A 23527-nucleotide genomic window follows, 5' to 3' on the forward strand; every position below is an offset into this window, starting at 1 on the left:
AGATTATTTCGACCCTTGGCCGCCACCACCACCCCGGACCGATCACAACCCAGAATTGTTGTGCACCTCACCTTCAAATTCCATACGGTCTTTTCATATCAAAGGAGGGTCACAATGGAGCGCCGAACGTACGAAAGTCCCATGGAATGGGAGTATCAAGATCGAGGCCCTCTGGATGCCACTAGCCCATTTTCTCATGTTGCAAAGAGCAACACTCAGAACAGTGAGTTTGCAGTTCGGTTGCGACGACGCCCTTGTCCACATCTACCACTTAATATTTTGGGATGACTCTTTCCTAACCCTTAACTCTTTCCTGTAGGCTTCAGCTCGCCCAACAAATTTGCAAGTTCCAAGCCGAATCCCTTCTCCAGCCCTTCCAAACCGACCCTATTCGCGGGCACCCCTTCGAAGCGCCCTCCACCCCCACCGCAGATCTCTCTCTTCTCCCCCAGCATACAGAGCAGCAACACAGCGTCGGCGTTCCGAAACCCGGCCTTCACTACCCCACGCAAACCGTTCGACGAGAGTTTAATGTCGGAAGCTTCAGGCGCAGAAACGAGTCCCGCTCTGACGGAAAATTCGGAACTTCCAGATGACACTCCTGACGTTGACCGATACGGAGACACAAGCATGGGTACCATTACTCCTTCTAAAGTCGACAAAAGCTTTCGCTACGGCAAGGCTGGTCTCCAGTCATTGAAGCGTCATGCACCAGGTAGAGGAGAGATACCCAGGAGTGCACGAGAGTACCCCGCTATAAGGAAGCGGAAGCGACACAACCTGGACAAAGACGTCGGAAGCGTACGGTATCACGCATCACAGGATTGGGATGACTCGCAGGACGACTCGGACGATTACGGATCTCGCTTGGCGGCTGCTCGCGGCGCTAAGGGTAGCAAGAAGAGGAAGAACGGTCGCGGCTGGATCAGCAACCTATTCCACACTCTGGAGGAACACCCGAACGCACCAGAGAACCTCTACCGCTGGATCCAGCTTCTCGTCAATTGCATCATTGTCTCGGCCTTTGTCTTCTTCTGCTGGTCCATCTTAGATACGGTTCGGTCGGATATCCGGACCGCCAACGACGCGGCTCGTTTGGAAATCGAGAACAGGATGGCTGAATGCCAGACAGAATACCGGCTGAACGAATGCGCCAAAAAGGACCGGCCTGCGTTGAAGGCAATGTGCGACGAGTGGGCTGAGTGCATGATCCAGGACCCCTCTGCGATCATGAGAGTTCGAGTCACCGTTAAGCAAATCGCGGAAATCATGAACGAGTTCGCTGGTGCCATGCAAATCAAGGCCTGGGTAAGCGCTTAACCCCCCCCCCCCCCCCCCCCCCCCTCTCTCTCTCTCTCTCTCTCTCTCTCTCTCATATCCATGGCCTCGCCCCTGACATTACCATATAGGTGTTCTTCTTCGGCATACTTCTCTTGTGTATCCTCGCCAACAATCTGACGCTGGGTCGTATGGCGAACAATGCCGGTCCCACCCACCCGGCGCCGTCGCACCGCGCTGCGTCTGGGCCCGCTCCAGAGCCGTCGGTGATCCCGGAACCATCTCAGGCGTACATGTGGGTTCCAATTCAAACACCGTCGCACCGCCGCCACATTCAGTATGACAACGACGACACCGATACGGACGCATCGCCGCCGAAAATGAAGTCGATCATGCCGCCTCGCACGCCGTCCGGACGTCGTAGTCCAAGTAAGAGCGATCGGGATCGATTGCGGAGCCCGACTAAGTATGGAGGACTCAGCCCCATCAAGGGTTACTAAGAGCTAGCAGAGAGTTTCCTCCTCGTGTCTTTTTCTTCCTCTTGTCGTAATTCATACTCTCAGGCAGGAACCAAGGGTTGGGAGGTTGTACATGCATGGTATCGGAGTTGCGAGGCTCAGTTGTATAATACATGTTTTTAGGGACAAGGTTTTAGGTAGATGCGGTGTCATCTGGAGACTTTGAGTCGAGTCGCTTTCTTGGGTGGGTCAGGAAACAAAAAGCAAAGGTACGGCACTCACTGGGTATAGAGGGAGAATGATATCCGCCCCTGATATCCACCCTCAAGATATTGAAATGTTCAATTGTCAATCGTCGTTGATTCAAGTGTAACGCTCATGCCTTACATGAGGCGCTCTCACGGCCAAGTTGCTGTTCCCGGCTACAGCTCCACATGAAAAGGTTAGGTATGAGCCAGGAGCTTAGTCATGACAGATCTGGACCCTGACTATTTTCGGCCTAGCCCGGGTCCCTCCCTGATGACGTCAAGCTAAATGACCCATGAGCGGAGAAGTCGGCCGCGCTGCAACCCTCCCTCCCCCCCGCCCCCCCCCCCGGGGGGGCCTCTGGACGGATCCGAGCTGAAGGTCTCTAAGTGGTGCGGCGCGCCAGAAAACCCGCGGCTCAGACAGTCTTGCGGGAGCCCTGCGAATGCGATGCGTCCTGTCGAACGTCAACGACGAGCGAGATATTGTCGTCTGTCAATTGCAAACACGCGCAACACCTCGGCGGACGAGACGGAGTGGGTTCCGTCGCTATCAAAGTGCGATCGTCATCATGTGCTACTCCGAGATTTACCTGGCTTTTAGTCCCCAGATTCGGCCCTGAATCCAGCAAGCAAGACACTGCCGCTGAAACGTGACTTGGGGGAAGACGTTCGACCATCACAGAGATGGAAAGGCAGGTAGCGATGCCTACTACTTCAAAATCACTTGCCCGCATGACAACGTGCCCTACAGAGATGATAATTTCCAGCAAATGGTCGGAGGTGTTTCCTTCTCTTATAGACTCACTCATTGATATTTTTTCTACCCTCGGGGTTGCGAGCCGATAGAGGAATGTGCATGTTCTTCAATTCGTGCCAGTGAGGGCAGCACTAGGTTCCTGAGGCACGGCACCCCTCCTTCACGCAGGCCGGAGCAAAAGTTTGCCAACCGTTGATTTCATCCATTACTATCGCTCAACTCTCGATGGGGGCCTTAGAAATTCGGGCGCGGGGCATCAAACCTAATTCCTCTCTCGCCACAGGCTCGGGAGAATCGCGATGCCATCCTGGTACAGCCGTCGTATCAGTGCTCATACAAGGAGAATCCTCTCAGGCACCGCCGCACAGGTGGGCCAATGGACAAGGAAGTCCCTGCAAAGCGCCAGGGTTTCACAACACGCGTTATGCTCGGTGGTTCAGTAAAGCACTGCTTACAAAATTGCGAGTGAGGGGCCTGGCGGAGGAAAACTTCCAGCAGGAAAGAAGGGCGGGGGGGGGGTATGGCGGACAGAAGCCTCCATCACATTGCAATGGACCATGTGTGTTTTGCCTTCTTCATCTCCTGACAGGTAGTCTAGGTCCAGTCCCGATGCTAACTCGATGAGATGATATGGCAATATGGGTTGGGTGAACAGCACACACTGCCGATTCAGACCAGGGCCGCATCATAACCAGCTCAAGCCGTCTAGTCGCTGTAAGACAGTCATGGCCGTCGTGTCCGTGCCGATAGATGCGGGATAGATGATCGGATTGCTGATGACATGCAGCAGGTCTAGTCAAGTTTCTTGTGCTAGACTGTGTGCAAGTGTTGGATACTCAATGGCGGGCTCCTTGTGGGCAAAGGCCGAGTCCAGTACGGATATCTGTACACAATCAGGTGTCATGACCGCGTGGAAGGTAGTATTCCAGCTTGCGTGTAGAAAGACTCTCCACAATAGTGATTGGGCATTGGGAAAGCAGAGACAACGACCACATCCGAGACGGAGCAGGATAACAAAACCGAGTATTTAGGCAATTGATGTTCTTTTTATTTACTTCGAGTAGCGTATATCACTGGCTTGTATTTTTACTATCTTGTTCCTGCTTTTTTGGCAAGGCCTCGCCAGAACGAATACTCCAGATATCCCTGCGTAGCATCAAGTAGCATATGGGTGTGCGCAGTGGATGTGTGAGAACAAGGGCGGCCGAGCGGACCAGCGGCTTCTCCTTACCTACGTAGGTAGCACCTATCTAGCTACATTACACATGGAAGAGGAAAGTCAGTAGCGGTATCTGCCAATCGGCAATACTTATTACGGGATGGTTGCCCGAATGATTCGCCCTGCCTTGCCCTTGGTGCCTGCTTTTGTTGCCTTGCGCGCAGAAAGGGGGAAAAGTTTCACCTCCACCTTCATCGCAGAGCTAGCTAGGCCTTGCGCGTCTCGAAGCTCTGGAATCTGGGGAAGGAGCTGCCTTACAACTGACCTCACCTGCCGCCGCTGTCGCCGCCTGTGCCCGATTGAGGATTGAGTACCCGACCCGGCCGCTGCACCATCATTTCTTCCTGAGTTTCCCGGCGTTTCCCCCTTCATCACGAGCTGCATTTCTCGCCCGTCCACCCTACCTACCTACCCACCTACCTACGATACTATACCTCATCCTCATTTCCTCCTCCACAACTTACGTTCCCCTCCAACACTCCCTGTGCCAGCTAGCCAGCTCTGACCTGAGAACCCGCGTCTCGCCTACTGCCACCCGCTCACGCCCACACACACAAACACATAACACACACGCGCACGCGCACACACACAAGCTACAAACGGCCCACTTTACAAAGCATCATCACGGAGGCGCTCCAACGTTGAGCTGCGGGTTTACGCTCGGCGCATGCTTCAGTAGTCAGGGCACCAAGGGGGAAAGAGGGGCAGCCGCTGCTGTCAATCTCCTACCTCGTGTGTCTTCCGCCATCGCTCTTTCGCCTTGACGACAAGGAGTTGCAACACCGACGACGAGAAGTTCTCTTCACCTTCGACCCTTCTGCCCTCTGTCTTTACTTGCGCACACCCTCCAGTTGAGCCTCGACCTTTCGCGAACCATTTAGCCGCCCAACGCTACTGCTCAGTGCTGTTAAAACACATACCCCCGATCAAAGCTTGATATTCCCGTCCTAGATCGATGCCTACCAACGCCCGCCTTTGAACGGCCTCATTATGTCAATTCCCAAACAAGGCCTTCAAAGTCGAGTTTGCCTGGTAGACTCGGCTCGAGGCTACCATCAGTCAACCTGAAGCGCGCAAGCACCGCCGATATGGAGGAGGCATCCGGTACCCAACAGCAGGCTCAGCCTGGCGCCGGCTCTGACTCCTCCGGGGGACCGCCTGCTACGTCCGCCCCTGCGCCTACATCCATTCCTATACCTGCGCCGTCGGTCAATTCGGCTCCCACGCCGTCCGTGAGTGGCAGCTCTGGTGCCGGCCAATTGTCCAAGAGAAGGCGGGGTTTGGGCGTCGTGACGCCGAATGCTTGCACCGAGTGTCGCAAAAAGCGCGCCAAAGTAAGTGACCGCGACCGTGATATCTCGTCCCCCCGCTACGGGTTCCCGTCTCCATGGAACCGCGTACTAATGCATTGCCCTTCAGTGCGATGGCCAGAAGCCGTGTGGCCGCTGCAAAGCCCAGAAGGATGTCGAGTGCGTCTACGAGATTCCAGTTCGCCAATCCAAGGAGCACCTTCGAAGCGAAATTGAGCAACTTCGCCACCGCCAGCGGTCCAGCGACCAGGTTATTGCTGCCCTTGTACGCTCCGATATGTGGGAGGATGTATTGCAACGGTTACGAGGGGGCCAGTCCCTAGAATCGGTCTCGGAATGGCTAGGCGGTACCCTTCCCTCCGGCGGTGGTTCGAGAACATCTCTCAGCCGCCCTACTGAGCATGCCGGTGACGCGAACGCTGGCGGATCAGGTGCCCGCACGGGGTTTCCAGGATCGACACCAGCGCCAATCAGAACGAGAAATGTCGGAGGTCCTGGATCTGTGGCCATGAGCCCCATCACAGGGCAATCTAACTTGCGTCAGGATATCGATCCCAACAGCCCGTGGCACCTCTCATCGCACAGCCAGAGTACCCGGAGTAATTCGCACCCCGATGTGATGAACTGGAGTGCAGACAACAATAGTAACAAGCCGCCACAGGGCTTGTTCGATACATGGGGGGAGTCAACAAGCAACACGGAGACTTCAGAAGGCGGGTCCAAGTATCAAGGCCTTGACCAGGTGCTCGCGCCGCTCGATCTGCCAGATATGAAGCTGCCCCCTGAGGATTGGACGAACATTACCGACGATGGCTCCCTGGTGCAGCACCTCCTGGCTCTATACTTCTGCTGGGAGTACCCGACCTTTGCTTCCCTGAGCAAAGAGCACTTTCTAAGGGATTTCCAGAATGGCGTCCATCGTTACTGCTCACCCATACTGGTGAATGCGCTCTTGGCCTTGGGATGCCGGTTTTCCAGCAAGTCCAGCACGAGAGCGAACCCCAACGATCCGTACACCTCGGGGGATCATTTTTTCAAAGAGGCCCAACGTCTATTCTATCTCCAAGACAACCACCACAATCTAACCACAATTCAAGCCTTGGGCATAATGTCGATAAGAGAAGCAAGCTGCGGCCGGGACTCGGAAAGTTGGTATTATGCAGGGCAGAGCATTCGTTTGGCTATTGAGATGGGTCTCCACCAGCTAGAAGAGGATGGAGATGACGACGAGTTTGCAGTGCAGGCTGCCACTTTCTGGGGCGCCTTTGCGCTTGATCAGTGAGTGTCTTGTCGGAACGGCCTTGAAATGTTGGCTCATGGGCTGACCTTCTGTTCAGCGCGTGGTCTTTGGCGACTGGCTCACTCCCGCAATGCTCTTGCTTCCCTCACTTACCGCCAAAGCCCGCCATTATCGACGACATTGAGGCTTCCTTGTGGATTCCGTACACGGATGATGGTAAGTTCTTACTGAGTTTACAAAACACACCAAGCATGCCAAGTGCACAAGGCTCAACGTTTCCGTCAGGCGCCCCGTTGCAGCGATCAGCTGAGCAGCCTTCCAACGTCCGGTCTGTGTACAAGTGCTTTTGTGAACTGAGTGAGCTTGTCCACCAGAGTCTCTATATCCTCCACTCCCCAGGAAGACCGTTGACCAGCCGTGACCTTTTGGGCATCTACACCCAATATCTCAACTGGTATGACAGAATACCAGAGGTGCTGAGACTGGGCCATAACTTCACGCCCGCCGTGCTCTTTGCCCAGTGAGTACATCATTCTACCTGGGACGAGACCGTCACTGACTGAAACCGGTTTAGCATGTACTACCACTTTGCCATTCTCCTCCTCTTCCGGCCGCTCATCAAGCTGAGAATAATCGGCTCCAAGCTGCTGCCGCGGGACGTGTGTGGACAGGCGGCCGATGCCATTCAAGGCCTTCTGCGGTCATATTCACAACTCTATACTCTTCGCAGGACGCCGTCCTTCGTCCCATATTTTGTCCTCACCTCGTCCATCATGCATTTGGCCATTGGCGCAGCATGTGCGCCGCAGCAAAAGGGGTTCGAAGCAACAGCGCAATCCAACGTCGACCCCCCCGCCCAGCCGCCATACCCGCCTCGCGTTGTGGAGGCAATCAAGCAGGGCATCAGAGACTTGGAAGAGATGGCACCGTGTCATCATTTCGCAGAACAGGCACTAAACATCCTGCGATACCTAGCCAAGAAGTGGAATATAGACGTCGACATGGGCGAAATGGTCCGGTCAGATGCTGAATACGCGCACTTGGTCAGGCCATATACAAGCAGCCTCAACTTCTTTGCACCAAACGTCATTGAGGATGACTTCATTTGCACCTGGGGCGGCAGCACCGACGAGACCGAGATGCCGAACCCAGAAACGGCAATGGGCGCCAAGGGAACAGAGGCCGAAAAGCCGTCGGTCTCGCGGGCGGCCAAGGTCCTGGAGAACCCTCTGTTTTGGCCGTTTCCGATGCAAGGGCGTCCGATGCTACCCACGGGACGTGAGCTTGAAAAGGCCGGGTTTGAGAGGATCTAGGGGCTTTGGAAGGAAGGCATGCAAAGCGATGCATCGAGAGAGCAGACAACGTAAGTTGTTCGCGCCGGAGCAGATGGCAGGCATGCATGCTGGAGGCAGATTGCTCTCTGTAGGTGTGGATTTGGGAACAAGCGGCGGAGCTCGTTTTGCCTGCACAGGAGTTTGGCCTTGGGCAAGGCATTGTGTTTTTTGATACCCTTACCCCTTTTCCGTAGAGATGCGACCGGTGACATCTCCTTTAGCGCCGCGGTCCGGCCATCCATCCCATCACATTGTCGTGGCCATATCGGCTATTGGATGCCACGGCAATTTCGGGTCGCTGTAAACGATGAGAGGATGAGAGGAAGCAAAACAAGCAGTAAGGCTGGATGCAAATATGACGAGCATGTCAATGGAACGTATTTGCAGGCATTGTATCGTGCTCTGTGCAACTAAGGGAGGAAAGCCGAGCTGGCAGGGAACAACCACGCATAGGCATGCGACGTAATCTCATTGGCTCAATGCATCTAAACCCAAAAATTGATAGGTCCCTATAGGACCTACCTATGCTACCTACCTACTTAAGGCACTTAGGTAGGTAGGTACATAGGTAGCAAGGTGGCTGCGACCTCGGCTCAGATCGCGGGCCCCGGATCAGCACGAGCACAAGCAGCAGCAGACAGTCCAGTCGCGATGGGCTGCCCGAGGCACAACACCTACCCGCTGCGCTACACTTGACTGACATCGATATCTCCGACCTGTTCTGTGGCAGTCACATTTCTCCGACTACATCCATCCATCCATCCATCCACGTCGGCTGCCATTTGTCACTATCTTGTCATTCCGCTGTCTGCTTCTCCCTTCCGCCTCAGTCAGCATCACTGCCGCGCTCTCCTTCTCTGTACTAATTCTTCAGTCCACTCCTTCACTCTTTGCGCATCAATCGCCTGCGTCACGTCCCCAATGCTGTGAAACTTGGCGCCATGTCGACCTCCGCCGATATCCCCAACAAAACCCGCCTTTCGCATCAGCCGTCTACAATCCGCGCCGTCCTGTCGCTGCCGCCGCAATGGCTTTCAATGTATGATGAGTTCATCACCAAAAACGCCGGCCAGGTCTCCCAAATAGAATCGGCTCTGAGGTCGCTGACGTACATCATCCCTGGTAAACACCCATACGCCCCTCCGTGACCCGCAGTCATCGCTTCCCAGCTAACCAAGCCATTATCGCAGGTCGTTTCCGCGACGCCGAGATTGCCTCCGAAACAGTCCATTCGAGTGTGCAGCTTCTATCTCTCTATCATGACACACTGCTCATGCGTGCCTTATCGCGCATTCCTATGTCGCGGCTACCGTCCCCCCACAGTCGCTACACCAAGTACTGGACCCAGCGGAGTCCCATGTACCGCCGCATCGCCATGTTACTGCAGATGGTTACCTACACACAACTCCTCTGCGAGATGGCAGCCAAGAGGCGTGGAGGTGAGCGCGGCCGATGGCGTGCCGTCGTGTTGTTGGAGGCAATCAAAGCTATCTGCCGTCTGCTGCTACTGCGCGTAACGCGTTCACGGCCTCTTGTCTCTCCCGTCCTTCCAGAGCGCGAGCCTGTCCCTGAAGAACCCGAAGGCGACGACGACGCTAGCACCGTCAAGGAAATGCTCGTCGAGCCCGCCAACGGCCATGCATCTGGAGGCGAGGACGCCCCGAAGCCCCACGAAAAGGATTGGGTCATGCCTAGGACAGGAATGAGCCTGCCCTCGTTACCCAACGCTGGTGATGTCAGCAGCTACCTCCTGGGCAAGGTCCTCACGGCCGAAGATATCAAACCAGCCGCCAAGTTGCTGAACCAACTCCAAGGCAGCGCCCAGGCGGCTGAAGTGCTCCACATTTTGGCGCCGCTGATATACTCACTCGCCCTCTCCAAAAGCAAGAATAAGAAGGCGTGGACACCGTGGCTGATTGGCCTGAGCGTTGAGTATGCCGCACGTCAACTCAGAGACCGGAGCTTCAGAACCACGCCGCTTGAACGTGACGAGTGGAACAAGCGAGCCTGGGCCATGGGTTGGTGGACGATGCGGGGGGCCTTTTACGAAAATATTATGAAGGGCATCGTCGGTGGAGTGCGATCAAGAGTCCCCGGGCTCATTGGTGGCATCCTGGAAGACTACGAGTACCTGTGGGAAAATTACTACTTCAGCACCAGTGCGTGAGGCATAGCGACCCTGCGACTGTTTTGGACAAGTATCAGACGAGTCGGCCACGTTTAATAGTGAAGTTCGGCATAGCATCCGAAGAGCTTCTCGCCTGATTCGCTACCATCCTTCAGATCTGGCATCATGCCGCTGAGGTCATGGCCAGACCGCCTCAGACTGCCGCCTCAGGCCGCCATCAGCTTACATGGCGGTGCACTGTTCAACGGCAGCGAATCGCAAAGGCGGTGCCTTTCTTTTCTCGGGCCATGCGGACAACCAGTTGCGTGGTGCCAACCGAAATGCAAGCTACCTTACAAGTGTGCCGACACGCACAAACCCCAAGAATACCTGGGTCTGAGGTTGCGTTACGCGGTTTGAACGGGCGTCATGTAAGGAAGAATGTAAAGGGTTGAGTCGCGGCTCGTTGATGGTGGCCGGTAGCCGTGCCAAGCCAACTTATCATCGAAAAACACGCAGTGGCAGATCCTAGGGAGGGAAACTCGGAATACGTATAAAATCACCCGACAGCTGCAGCAACAATTCTTGGAGGCCTTCCGCAGTCGCGATCACACACTCAGCCATCTATCTCATGGCTGAATTTGAGAATGGGAATTAGACATGACAGTGACGAGGAGGATCGCCGGCCATGCCTTATGTCGCGCCTATTTTTGAGACAAGGTCTTAACCGCTGCGACGAAGGGATTCCAGTCTCAACTTTTGACACAGCTAGCTGCAATATAGGAAGGTCACGGCTACCGTTCGGTCTATGGTCTCCTGGCAACCCGTGGCCGCAGCTGAGCCTCCGCAGAAGCGTCCTGCCACCCTCGTCTTGAGAAACGGGAGTTGCAAGACAGCGGCTATGCTTAGTTCCTTGCTCTCCGGTGGAATAGTTCATGAGACTGACGGATACATAGATCTGAAGTGGCGGTAAGCAACAAGTCTCAGCTTATGGAGAAGAGTTGGGCACGATGACACGAGACGGACAAAAAAACCTTCATCCCCATTGCCCATGTATCAATTTTACACGAACACGTATTATTTATTCTGTATTATCCCTCTGAAATCTCCTCCTCGTCTGACCCCTTGATTGATGGTGGCAGCGCTCTTCCGGGTTCCCAGACGACTTCGGGTGCGTTTTGAACGGGGATACGCTACGCTTACATCGTGTGATCTGCTGGGCTTTGCAGGTTTTGCAAAAACAAATACAGAGCACTTGCAGCACACGCCCCCAAAAACCAACTGGAAGGGCAGAGAGTTAACAGGGGGCATAAATGGTACATGATGCTGATTCGAGCTTGAGGTGCGCGACACGTTGTCGATCGTGGTGCCGGATGGTCATCCCGGTAGGAGCCGGCTGCAGCATATTGCTTTTTCCAGCTCCATGTTGTCAAAGCTAGGCCTCGGATGATTGGCGTTGACGCAGGCATGTGCAAATTCTTCACACAGGCCGAGAGTCGAGTCCCAACGTTCGATGCCAAACGCCAGAGAAGAGGACGTCTCGAGTCGCACTGGGCTGGGCTGGGCTGGGCTGGGCAGGTGAGGCCAGGGATGAGGTGGGGGGGGGCTTGCAGCATGCCATCACATGGCATCTCGGATGCCAAGCAGAAACTGGACCCCAGTCGCCGGGCGGGCAAGCAGGCTGTCCTTCTTCCATCAGCAAGCCAGGCTCCGGTCGGCACCCGTCAGCACCAGCAACCTGCATATCGACAACTAGGCTCAAGCGTATCGTTCAGGCCCAGTCGATCGGGTCGTCATCCGTCACATTTTCGGTCCCGAGTTGCAAGGGCAATATCTACATGAACGAATACCTGTCGTGGGAGACCTATGTCACTCAGCTCAGCCGAGAGTTTCGTAGCCCAACTCATCCAGATCGGGTGTACATTGTCTACCAAACCCAAGGATCGGGTACACCACGGCGTCGGGATTCCTCGACCAAGTCAACTGCGCAGTTGCTAAGAGCTCGTGTCGTGTCTCAAGAGGACCACTTTGGCTACGAAACTCAGTGTCCGTGTCGAGTACCAGTTGCCAAATGCAAGCAGACAGCTAGTGTAAGAACAGAACGTGTCTGCCTGTAGCAATCGCGAGAATCGAGTCAAGGACGTAACAGATTTCATCACAGAACGGTACTCCCCCGGAAGCGAAGGAAGAAGGGGAAGGAAAGCTCCATGCAGGCAGCTCTAACCCCCGATGAGAGGCGGATGCAGCGTTTACGCCATTTCAAACACCACCACCCATTTTGGCTTGCCTTCCCCAGATCTCACCCACGCTTTGGGGGTGGTTGGTGTCGTCCGCAGATATTGTCAACACTGTTCTTCGTCTATCGATCGGAGAGATGTGGATTCGTCCGTGGATACCCCCAGCACACTACGTACGGATAGAAGTTGCTATGTGGCCAAAGAGAAGCAGCGCAGTATGAAGGATCCCTGAGAAAGGGGGGTCCCCGCCCGCCGAACCAATCCAGGCTCAGTTAGCCCAAGTAATCGAGTAGCAGGGTGGGTTTTGTGATTTGCTGGTGTGCCAGGCAAAACAGGTCTCAGAGAGAATCTGCAACTCATCTGCACGTCTCTGTTCTTTGTACGTCCGTACTGGGGTGATGTCGTACCTCGGGGAGTATCTCAATGACAGCACATAATGTGTTCGTAGAAGCGGAGAGGTGGGGATTAGAAATTAGCACTCGCAGTCAAAACTGCCCCTCGTCAGAGCATGGCGGCAGCGGCACGACATACTTGACGACAGGGAGTGTGGTCGTGATGGCGTCTCTGACGCCATGCCGCCATGGGACCCAAACCTTGCGGGCCACGATGCTGTGTCTCATCTGGCCCGGCTGGCCTCGCCTCAACCTTGCCTGACGGCAATCAACCTATAGGTCATACCTGTGTTCATGGTCTCCAATTTACACACAATCTGTCCTCTTTCCCTTGGGTACAGATACGCAACGCTCGTCACCCCCATCGATATCGGTCATGATCCCGACGACACACATGCACACCCCTCCCCCGGTTCTAGCCCCCCCCCCCGGTCTCCCTGATGCCAGCCGCGAACCCCCGAAGCCCCCGGCCAGCTTGGGCTCTAGTCTCAAGATTACCTACTGCAGTCTATACACTATCGTGTGTAGCATGTACGGATACGTATCCACGCCGACTCTGCATGTAAATTGTGGTGTACGATGCATGTCTGTCTGCAGAAATTGGGCCGTCCACGACTGCCCAGAGCCACCACTCGTCTTGTGGGCCAAACGTACGTAGCATGGCCCGCAGGCTGGGCAGCGACAGCACGACAAGTCGAGGCAGAGGTGGCCCGCATTGCTTTTTTCTTCGCGATGCGCTGAGACTAGGGCCAGCCACCCTGTATCCCCTCTCGCTTTGCCCTTATTTCTGATTCAGGCGAGAAACAAGAAGAAGAAAAACCAAGGACGCAGATGATGCCGCAGTTGCCAGTCCTATGTGGACTGAGCCCATATCGTGACGAACAGGGGGGGCTCATCAATCCAACCCAATCTCCCACATTTCTCGCTCATTCCATTCCTCCGTGCTGCTATCTGTCTGAGATCGATCTCGCTGCTCATCTTACATGACGACTCGCCTCCGCCCGCCTCTCGTTCTTTACTGCGCTTGTTCGCCCTCCCCCGTCTGCAGATATCCGTGGCAAGATCAGCCTCATACACAGCTGAGAGGGAGAGAGAGAGAGAGAGAATACGCCTTGAAGCTGCCCGATATCCATAAACGACAGGAGGAGCAGAGCAGACTAGAACTTGGTGTTTCCAGCCACTTTGCCTTCGCTGTCCCAACCTGGAACAAGACTCCTTCGGAATATGAGCTTGCTGATCTCCAATCGATTTGTCGGGCATCAAGATTCTCTTGGGGGAAGCGCTTTTCGTCCGTTTCCTCCGCCGCATCATGGGTCGTCGTCTCTCATGCATCGCCAACAATGGCCGGCACGCACGCCTGTCCAGGCTCAGGTCCACCCTCAGAACCGCGACCTGGTTGCTTCCTTGATTCCGTCACACGTCCGCCACAGTACCGAGCTTCCACGTGGCAGTAAACCCCCGGACGCCGCTACCGTCTCTTCGTCCACATTGACCGTGGCCTCGGCTCCAGGAGAGCCGAATCCCATTTTCGACTGCTACAGCCAGGATTCTACCACGGACGGTGGATTCTCGACACCGGCTTCCGGTCCGTCAGTCGGCATCATTAACCCATTTGACCTCTCTGCCGCCACACCCTCCGAGCCTCGCCATGTCCTCGTCCGCGTGGATGGCGACGCCGGAGCGTACCTCGGCAACGTTGTGGGCCGGCCAACCCCTCTGGATTCCAACCTCCCGGTCGAGATGGACGGCTCACGATCGGTCACCAACGGAGACCAGATCCAAACCGGCTGGAGCGTTGACTATTACGGCTTGTCCCGTACCCCAAGAGAGCATGGGAACGGTATCGGATGGCGCTTCCAGGAATCCGAGGCCGCGGCAGAGGCTCAGGGAAATTTTGGGTGGCCGCGAAAGTACGTATGCTCCATGTGCTCACTGCACTGGAAGGCCATGCCTTTACCCGGCAAGGTCATTCGAGGAGATGTCAGCCAGAGGGACAGGATCGATCTTAGAATCGTATGTGCGCACACGCTCAGACGTCTGCCATACCCGATGGCACGCTTACAAGAGGCAGCCGAACCCGTCAGATGCCCGGAGGGATCCGGGCTTCTCCCGGCCGGGGTGCTCAGAGGTGCGTCGCAATGATGGGATCATGGTGATGGTGAAGATTGTGTGTTGACAGTAGCCCAACCCGCAGCTGCACTACTATCTCGATCATGAAGGACCTGGCAATGAGCCGTGCGTCCGGGGCCTATGTCAAACCTGCCGCCCCGTCTCTTTCTTTCCGGACTCGCAACCAACGACTCACTGTTGCCCGCCGCCGCCTGCCGAGCCGGGCTACCTCAAGGAGATATATCGGTGCATCATGGACAACTGCTCGTTCTTGACAGACACACGGCGAGAGATGAAGGTACACCGCGGACTCCTCGGTCTCTGGCCCAAAGCTGAATCTAATCAATCTTGCCCACGCAGGCCCATCTTCATTCTCCGAGAAAGAATGGCCACAAATCGTATCTGACAGGACTGGCTGGCCGCATTGAGCACGGCCAGTCCCTGAGCGCCATTGACAAGGAGGTTTCTTCGCGCCTGATGCTTATGTTCAACGACAGAGACGCTCGCGGACAGAAGTCCATCTCTCAACCCATCAACACGGTCCTGGGCCCAGAAGACGTCAGTAGTCCTGCCATCCTGCGAGAGCACACCCAGTGGATGTCGTACCTCGGCCTGCACACCCCCGAATTACACCGACGGGACTTCTTCGACCCGAGGACTAACCAATGGTACTACCGTGAGTACAATCTCGACGACGACTTCGAGGACGCATGCGAGAACATGCGGGTTATATCCCATGCTACAGGGCGCCCGGTTAAAGCCTCCGACTTTCTCTGGCGCTGACGTTGGTCGCGACTTCTTCCTCCGGACAGATCAATGCCACGAAGGGCGAAGCCGGTTTGCCTTCTATAATGATCATCACCATCACGCATCGCTGATTTTTTTCAAATTTCTTTTTCTTCGATTTCTTCTCCTTACTCGTCGGTTTGAGCCGGAAAAGGCGAAACGCCATACATACAGAACGAAAGGGTGTATTACGAAATTTTATGCTTTGCTATGATCGACAACAAACAACGGACAACAGGACCTTTGGCCAGAGTTGGCATCACGCAGTTTCTATGACCAGCGAGCATATTATGGGCTATTAGGCCACAATTGGGTGTGGCCCACGCATTGTTTTGGGAGATTGGTGTCTTTTTGGGTTTTTTTGGGGTTTCGAACTCGGTGTCTGCTTCCATGCTCCATGGACAACGAAGGGTTATCGGCGTTGGTTGTGAACCTGAATCGGGGCTACTAGGCCCATCTTCTCTTGTTTTCTCCTGAGCAACAGCTTCCGCCGTAAACTGGCCTGCGGCGATTCGCGGAGAGTCGTCAAGATACCCTTGTCGAGAGTTCAGGGGGGAGAGTCTGTTCTTTGATTCAAGTATTCGGGGCGGGGGTTCACATCGCGCGAGACCTGCTGGCGGAGTGATGGTTTGTGCAACTTGGAGAGGGAAACGTCGAGGCAACATTGCGTCTAGCAAAGGTCAGTCTGTGTGGCCGGAGAGTTGTATTTTAAAACCTGGGGAGTGTACGGAACTAATGGTTCAAGTTGTGCTGAAGCCCTTGCTGCGGTGGGTGAGGTGTATTGTCTGGTCCAGACGATGAGAGAACCCACCCAAGAGAAATATGACATGACCTCTCTTTGGTGTCTTGCAATTTGAAGTCGAAAGGTGTGAGTTGCAAGCCATGCCCAAGTCTGATCTCCACGCACGACCGTGCCCCTTAGCTTGAGTGGCCTCTACAAGAGAGACCAGGACGAGTGATGCACGAGAGACAGCAGTATATTTCTCGCTGTCCTTGTCCGCCGGGTAAGGGTGATCAATCTACATGTCTTGTCCTCGGGGTTTCTTGTCCAGCGAGTTGACATATAGTGTATATCGGGCGTATGCATGTTGATGTAGGTCACGAGGGGCGTATCAAAGAGCCGAGACGCTGCTAGGGTCAGAGGTGCAAACGGAAATTGTAAGGAGTCTGCTTGTCGGAGACAAGCAGGGCGGCGGCGGCGGAGGGCTTCAATGTAATCCGGAGGGTTGGTTGAGAGGCTGCTCATGATGTCAAATGGCTTCTTTCGAGGATCCGAGGAGTTTTGTTGAACTTTCCGATGGCCTAACATGGAAACATAACAGTCGTCTTCGTGAGCGGCCGCGCGAAAGGCATGCATAGCAGCGATTTTTATACGAGGAGGGTTTGCTGGAGGAAATTGAAGCCCTTTCTTAGGAAACCGAAGGGTTAATGAAGCTCTCGTCAGCCACCACGTCGTATCAACAGCACCATTTTCATCTCTACCCCTGACATCTCCACTAATTTGTGTCTGTAATTTTGGAGAGGGTTTGATGGGAATTGTTGTCGAAAGCCGGTTGGTTGTCAGTTCCTTGACGGTCATTCAGCGTGCTGTGCTTGAAGAAGCACAAATGCGGTCTTGATAAAGACGGGGACAAGGGTGCTAGAAGTCACGACAAGCGACCTAGGGCATGTCTTTCCTTTTCCTTTCCGCTTGGAATCTGTATCCCTAGTTTCCCAAAAGCCGTTGTGGCAGAATTTGGGCACTGAAGAACAAACCAACAGCTCAGGGCAGGGTGTGTTTACTTTCATCCAGAACAGAGGTGGGAGTTTAGAAACCCGGGTTCAGTGTTTTCAACTTCGCTGTAGCTGCATTGCAAGCAGGACACATAGGCTACCTCAAACAGACGAACTATCACATACGACCATACCCATTGGAAAACTCGGGATCCCGTCCGCTCTCCCATAGATAAGCCAATGAGGGCCGGATTAGTAGTTGGGTCGGTGACGACCAGCGAATACCTGGTGTTGTATGTTCCTTATTTTTTTATTCTTCATTTTTGCTCAGCAGAGACAGTATCTCTACAAACAACCCATCACACACACGCAAACAGCTTATCACACGTACCGCTCCTTGTCTGTTTAGTTGACTACAATGGATGATACTGTATTGCCTAGTGGATCTGAGAAAGGTGGATACGAAGTCTCGTCCATGAAACCAAGGACATCCCGTGTCAGATTTTGTTTTCATGCCAACATCGTTTCCTAGTTTGAACCATTTCTACACTCCATGTGGCGAAGAAACTCACACTCATGAGTATAACATAGACACTTCATAAATGCTCCAGTGAGCATCTTATGCGTGGCTGGCGATGTAGCCAGTGTTGGGCGTTGTTGCTCTGCAAAGAACGGATAGAATATCAGCAAGCAGCAATAACATATCTTGCTTCTTTGAGATCCAGCCATGTTTGGCGCTATTAAAATGGGAAGAGACTGCCCACCCTCCCCCCGCCCCCAAAGGATGACCATACCAACGTTTCTGGCAACGCATTTGGCGAGAGACTTGGCGACGGGTAGGCTTGCTTGCGCCTGCGCCCTCGCCCTTCGACTTCTCTTTGAGACTTTCTGGAATACGGGGACGCGTTTTAGCGTACAAATTCTACGATTCGAGTTGAGAGCGTCTGACGAAGACCAGAAAACAGAGCGTCGCGTGAATACTTGAGCACACGCTGCCGTAGCTGGGTCTGGGTCTTGTTTTGCTCTGGGAAATATGCCATCCGGGTGCCTAGCGACATGCTGGAGGACACATTGACGCTATAATGAAGAACCGTAAGCGATAAGTAAACGCAGTCACCGCCGCAGTGAAAGATATCTTGTGCAAAGCTAAGGACAAAGCGTCCCAGGTGATCCATGCCCGCCACTTGCTGCGAGGACGTCATGAGAGATGGCTACGCAGCAACAGCAGGCCCACTGTAGCAGCTTGGCAAGACGGAGGCGACTGATATTAACACGGAGGCTCATGGAAATAGATAGGCTGTGTCTGCGGTGGTGGCAGTTGTGGGGGGGCTTTCGGGACGCCGAAACACTGGACAAACGGGCCTGCCAGGATATCAGGTATGCTCGCGTGGCGATGGATAAACTCAACAAGGGCTTGCAGGTGGTCGTGCGAAGAGGAGCGCGCGAACAACCCGAACTCTCCTTCCGAGCCTCTGCCTGGTGGCTACGGTGTCGATCCCGACACGGAAACGTGCCAATCTCAAACTCGAACTCGAATCGACCGGTACATGCGGAAATGATAGGGTGTCGTGAAATGCATACACCGACATCCGATTAGTCCGAAAGTTATGAGTCGGATCTCGAGCCTGGGGAAGGCACCAACGCATTCATTGTTCTTCTAGGTGGAAAGCAGCGATGATCCTAGAGTTGCTTGGTCGAGACTATGTTCAGGTTACGATAGGGACGCATATTACCTCTGCTTCATGACGGCGCGAAGTGGGAAACAGAGCAGGTTCCTGTATTGCAACCGTTAGACACCTGTTGATCACACCTTCACTGATATTCCATATCAATCTCTGCGAGTTGTCGCCCTTTGTTCGTTGCAATTGCTTCAGATTGAAGTAGTGTATTCGGTTCTTACATTAGGCTCTCGCCGCTTTGGTATATTGTCGCGTTGGCGGCCTAAAGCCAACCATTTTTTGTGTGGTCACGAATGAGCGGCAAGACGGAACGGAATGTATGCAAACGCCCGGATTAGACATGGTCTGTGGCATGATATTCGATAGCAGCCTGGAAGGCGACAAAGACCGGGAAGACAGTCGAGTGAGGGGCGAGGCGGCCTACGACACTACTCGATCATTCGTGCCAGCGGAAAAGGTTGGACGCGGTTGCACACTTTGTTTGTTCGACGACGAATATGGGATGAACTTCGAGCAGCCGTTGACTGACAGCAGAACCGTTCCCAAAAGAAAGATATTCATTTGCTGAATGGGCGCCATGCCATGGATAGCCACACCCGCTAGGATTCTCGCATGAGAGACCCCAGCACGTAACAAGAATGTGCGTGCATTACGCCGAATTCAGTCTGGCACGCGTGCTGTGGCTTTCCCCCTCGGTCTCAAACCCCTCCCCCAGAAACAAGACCAAAGGAGGAAATCGACTAGTCCACGACTCACCTATTCTATTAGCGTTACGCGCCGGAGTCTACTCCGACCGGGCAACATCAAAGACCTTGCCACCGCCGCCAGTCTCGGACACTGCCCCACCACACGGGGTCCAAGGTTCTACTCTATCGTCTTGGCCTGGCCAGCGCCGAAGGGAGTATCCATTGCGGGCCCGGGCCGGCGCGGATGCGACCACTGCGCGGGGTTCGGCTGGCTTCCCTGCCACCACCGCAGACGCCGTGGTTTTCGGCACCGAAGTGTTGATTACTTCGGTCATGGTGGGCGTTGCTCTTAGACAAACACTGCAATCTTTCTGTTGGCCTCCTATCATTCAACTGAAGACATTCCATTTGTCCCATGGACCAAAACAAGAAAGAATACACGTTTGAAGAACCGAGGAAGGACCAGACTGGCTCACCACAAGTTTGTTTCCGTGGAGCGCCACGGACCGCCGTGAGTTTTGGGGAGGAAATTTTGATTTGTTCGCTCCCGGGAGTAACTACCGGCTGCTGCTGCGCCTCTAACGAATTGAAGAGCAAACACTCAACAGTAGGCCTGCCTCAAACACGATGAATGAAGGATGGACAACCCGCGCGCCAGACTACCCAAGCCGATGAAGACTATACGGTAATGCACACGCGGGGTCTGCTTCAGAGCCGCCCTCGCCGAGATGCCATGTGCGTGGTTTAAGTAGAACACCCAAAAGCTCAGACGGGGCTCGCATGCCCGTCTTTGCCGGTGCTCAGGTTATGTTTTCTGCTGTCACCCGAGAGCGTGATTGGCATGATAGCTCGCTTGGTCCAAGTCGAGTCGCTCCCCGACCGCCATCCCATGCTGACGACAAACGGACTCTGTCAAGTCGTACTGCAGCGGTTGATTGGCTGTGCTAGGCATCTTGCGTTTCAATAGTGAAGATGCGACAGGGCTACAAAAAAGCAGAATGGGGTCCGGAAGAGGTACCTTTCGCCATGTGCGAGATTCCAAGCAGGAGACCCGGCCATATTCGTGAACACTGGGTCATGATATCAACTGGTACGTAGCAACCCGTCTGCATGCTGCGAGTTGATAGAACGCTCATTGCCTGCCCAATCCAGCATCTCAGGGGGTTCTCGATTGGATGGCTACAGCTCCAGGCTTGATCCTACCTCTGTTTGACGTCAATGTTGTCAGGGGCGTTATTTACCACTTGTTGCGACATGCTAGTCAATGTAAGTCAAGAAGGCCATGGCCGAGATGGCGAGAGGGAACAATGCAATGAGTTTGTTGATTTGATTCAATTCTATCCATCACATTTGACATTCGACCATCGTAATGGAACACCTCTTTCGTAAGTGACGCCTCCTCTTATTTTGGCCTTCCCTTTGCCAATTCGTGTTCCTATCCTGTGCCGTATCCGTTCCGTTTTTTGTTAGCCACCCATGGCCTAAAGAAATGATGATTCGAATCCATCGAGTTTGGTCCCCCACAAGGTGATTACCATTATATACTATATTGATTGGCCGGCGGGAAATGCTAGCAGCAATACATGTGACACGTGACAAAGGAAATGTCGACTTTTTTCAGAGTTTGCAAAAAGATGATGCGATCATGGCCCTACAGGGGCGTTGTAATATTGTACAGGAACCATTGGCCATTCTGTCGACATTGGCGTAGGTTGCGGTGCGTTCTCGTCAACCACGGTGCTGGAGAAGCTCTCCCAGTCCTCAAATGAGACCATGTTTTCGGGCATGAACTGAAAATTCATTGGCTGATTTTCTTGCGGCGGTGGTGGAAGCTCTCTGTCGAGAGATGCTCGTCGTAGAGGCTCGGTATTGGCGCGCGGCTGCGGCGTGTGGAACATTGACTGTTGCATCATCGACTGAGCCCTCATTTGGTCCATGAACGGAGAGGACGAGTCCTGCGAGGCTAGTACTGGGGGCTGAGGCGACTGGGTCGGCAGAGTCTGAGAGGGAATCGAAGGAGGAGGAAGTAGTGGCTGGGGCGGGTATTGTTGAGGGAGAGTAGAAGGGGGAGGGGCGAAGCATTGTGAATATTGCATCGGCGGTGATGCCGGAACGGGGAGGAAGACGAGGTCCGCAAGCTTGTAGGCGATGGTGACAATGGACTCGGCTTCGGCGCTGGAACCAGAAAAGAACTCGAGAAGGTCCTGGAGTTGGCCCGGGCTCTCATTCTCCATGAAGCCCTGCGCACGACCGGTCTGTGTGGGATTCCAGCTGAAGTTGGGTTGACGGCCACTGAACTCGTTCGCCTTGGACATGAGGACGTCCTTCCAGGCCTCATGGATCAAGGGCTGGTGCAAAAGACCGTAGATCACTCTTGAGTGCATCCAGTCCGACTTTGTTTTTCCCGACTCGAAATGCCTGGCGACGTGTTCGACATGGCGCTCCCTTGAAGGATGAAGAGCCGAGCAAAAGCCGCAAGCCCAGTACTTTCTCCTCTTGAGATACTTGACAACCTTTTCAGAATGGGGGCACGTTTTGCAGCCGTGCGAGGCCTTGTGGTGTTGATTAAAGGTGTTCGCCCCCCAAAAACTCCTGTTACAGCCAGGCTCAGGGCAAGGGTACTTCTTCCAGCGCTCATGGAACTCCTCTTCATGACGCTTCCAGTCGTACTTGCGCTTAAACCGTGTCTCGCAGGAAGTGCACCAATAGAAGTTGAAACGGCCGGGACCCCAACCTGTTTGGGCGCTTGCTACCTGGGGGAGGCTGCCTGGAGCACCGACTGAGGACTGGGGTGCACATTGGGTGGTGGAAGGGGCATGGGAAGCTTGGGAGTAGTGTGTCGCGACGGTAGCATTGGAGTTGGCGGAACCCATCGACCAGATACTGGCATGGCCGGAAGAACCCGAGCTGGTCGACGAAACGGAGATACGCGGTCGGTGACCTATTTGACCGTGGCAGATTGCTGGGGGAACAAGAGGGATGTTAACAGAGGTGGCTTTTCCTGGAGTGGCGGGCAGTTGGGGGCAGTGGAAACAAACCTCGTGTGGACGCATCCTCTAGGGGGGCGTCTTGTGATGTCTGTTGCTGTTGTTGTTGTTGTTGTTGTTGCTGCTGCTGTTGCTGCTGCTGTTGAAGCTGGTGTTGCAGTTGGTGCGTCCTGTCTTCGCCGGCCTCCCACATTTGCAACAATACTTCGCGCGAGAGTCCCGAGCTCTTCAAAGCCTCGAGCGTTCGTCTGGCATCAGCCAGCACGTCGGCCGGAGCATCCTGCATGGGGTGGTCCATCTGAGCAATCTTCCTCTCTCTCTTTCCTCTGAGCTGTCAAGCAGAATTGAAACCTGCGTCGGCGTCTTCGGGTCGTAGTCAGTCTTTCGTCGTGCGGCGGCAGCGTTGTCCCAGCGTAATGCGCGCGAGCGAGTTGAAGCACAATGTGGATTTTCGTGTGGTTTTTGTTGTTGCTAATCGTTGAGGTGGTGGTGGAAAGGTGTGGTGCGGTAGAATAAATGGGAAAGAGCAAATCGGACGAGATGCAGGACAAAGCCCGGGTAAAGGATGCAGGGGGGATCACGAGATAAGTCGCGAGGACGTAGAATTGTTTGGCGAAGTGAGCTGTCTCGGGAATATGGTGATAGAAACGAGCGTGGGTGTGGTTTCTGGTTCAAAAGGAAAAAAGAAAGTAAAACAAAAAAGAATTGGGTATTACGGCTAGAGAGAGCGAGTGGGTGTGGTTGTGTTCGCGTGTGGGTGCGCGCCTTAGTGAGTGAGAGAGTGTGTGTGTGAGTGAGAGAGTGAGAGGCACAGAGTAAGAGGTCGTCGGGAGGAGGAGTGAAGGTGATGAAGGTCGGAGAGGTGAGGCGAGATCGGGTGAGGTAGGTGCGGGAGGTGCGAGGTTAAGATCAGATTCTCGGTCGGGAAAAGTAGTTCGTAGTTCGGACGCTTTGGCAGGAAGCGAGAGGAGTGAGGAGGGAGTGATG

The 23527-nt window shown here is 54.3% G+C and overlaps 6 protein-coding genes across 6 annotated transcripts; 4 read left to right on the forward strand and 2 right to left on the reverse strand.

The window, feature by feature from the left end:
• Nucleotides 1–114: 114 nt before the first annotated feature.
• CH63R_07654 (Di-sulfide bridge nucleocytoplasmic transport domain-containing protein) lies at nt 115–1778 on the forward strand (the record flags this gene model as incomplete). Its single annotated transcript, XM_018302629.1, has 3 exons — nt 115–223; nt 320–1308; nt 1410–1778. The coding sequence occupies 3 exons, from the start codon at nt 115–117 to the stop codon at nt 1776–1778; spliced, it is 1467 nt and encodes a 488-aa protein (XP_018157407.1).
• A 3270-nt stretch (nt 1779–5048) lies between these two features.
• CH63R_07655 (Fungal specific transcription factor) lies at nt 5049–7823 on the forward strand (the record flags this gene model as incomplete). The annotated part of the gene is made up of 4 exons (XM_018302630.1): nt 5049–5294; nt 5380–6548; nt 6608–7030; nt 7085–7823. 4 exons carry the CDS (start codon nt 5049–5051, stop codon nt 7821–7823), a joined length of 2577 nt encoding a protein of 858 aa, XP_018157408.1.
• A 962-nt stretch (nt 7824–8785) lies between these two features.
• Nucleotides 8786–10011, forward strand: CH63R_07656 (Peroxisomal membrane protein; the record flags this gene model as incomplete). The annotated part of the gene is made up of 2 exons (XM_018302631.1): nt 8786–8966; nt 9035–10011. 2 exons carry the CDS (start codon nt 8786–8788, stop codon nt 10009–10011), a joined length of 1158 nt encoding a protein of 385 aa, XP_018157409.1.
• Nucleotides 10012–13906: 3895 nt separating this feature from the next.
• Nucleotides 13907–15472, forward strand: CH63R_07657 (uncharacterized protein; the record flags this gene model as incomplete). The annotated part of the gene is made up of 4 exons (XM_018302632.1): nt 13907–14593; nt 14652–14708; nt 14763–14987; nt 15050–15472. The coding sequence occupies 4 exons, from the start codon at nt 13907–13909 to the stop codon at nt 15470–15472; spliced, it is 1392 nt and encodes a 463-aa protein (XP_018157410.1).
• Nucleotides 15473–19651: 4179 nt separating this feature from the next.
• Nucleotides 19652–19888, reverse strand: CH63R_07658 (uncharacterized protein; the record flags this gene model as incomplete). The annotated part of the gene is made up of 1 exon (XM_018302633.1): nt 19652–19888. One exon carries the CDS (start codon nt 19886–19888, stop codon nt 19652–19654), a length of 237 nt encoding a protein of 78 aa, XP_018157411.1.
• Nucleotides 19889–21196: 1308 nt separating this feature from the next.
• Nucleotides 21197–22838, reverse strand: CH63R_07659 (Homeobox and c2h2 transcription; the record flags this gene model as incomplete). The annotated part of the gene is made up of 2 exons (XM_018302634.1): nt 21197–22515; nt 22592–22838. The coding sequence occupies 2 exons, from the start codon at nt 22836–22838 to the stop codon at nt 21197–21199; spliced, it is 1566 nt and encodes a 521-aa protein (XP_018157412.1).
• Between the last annotated feature and the right edge of the window lie 689 nt (nt 22839–23527).

Source organism: Colletotrichum higginsianum, chromosome 5 (genome assembly GCF_001672515.1).
Source record: "Colletotrichum higginsianum IMI 349063 chromosome 5, whole genome shotgun sequence".
Lineage (NCBI taxonomy): Eukaryota > Fungi > Ascomycota > Sordariomycetes > Glomerellales > Glomerellaceae > Colletotrichum > Colletotrichum higginsianum.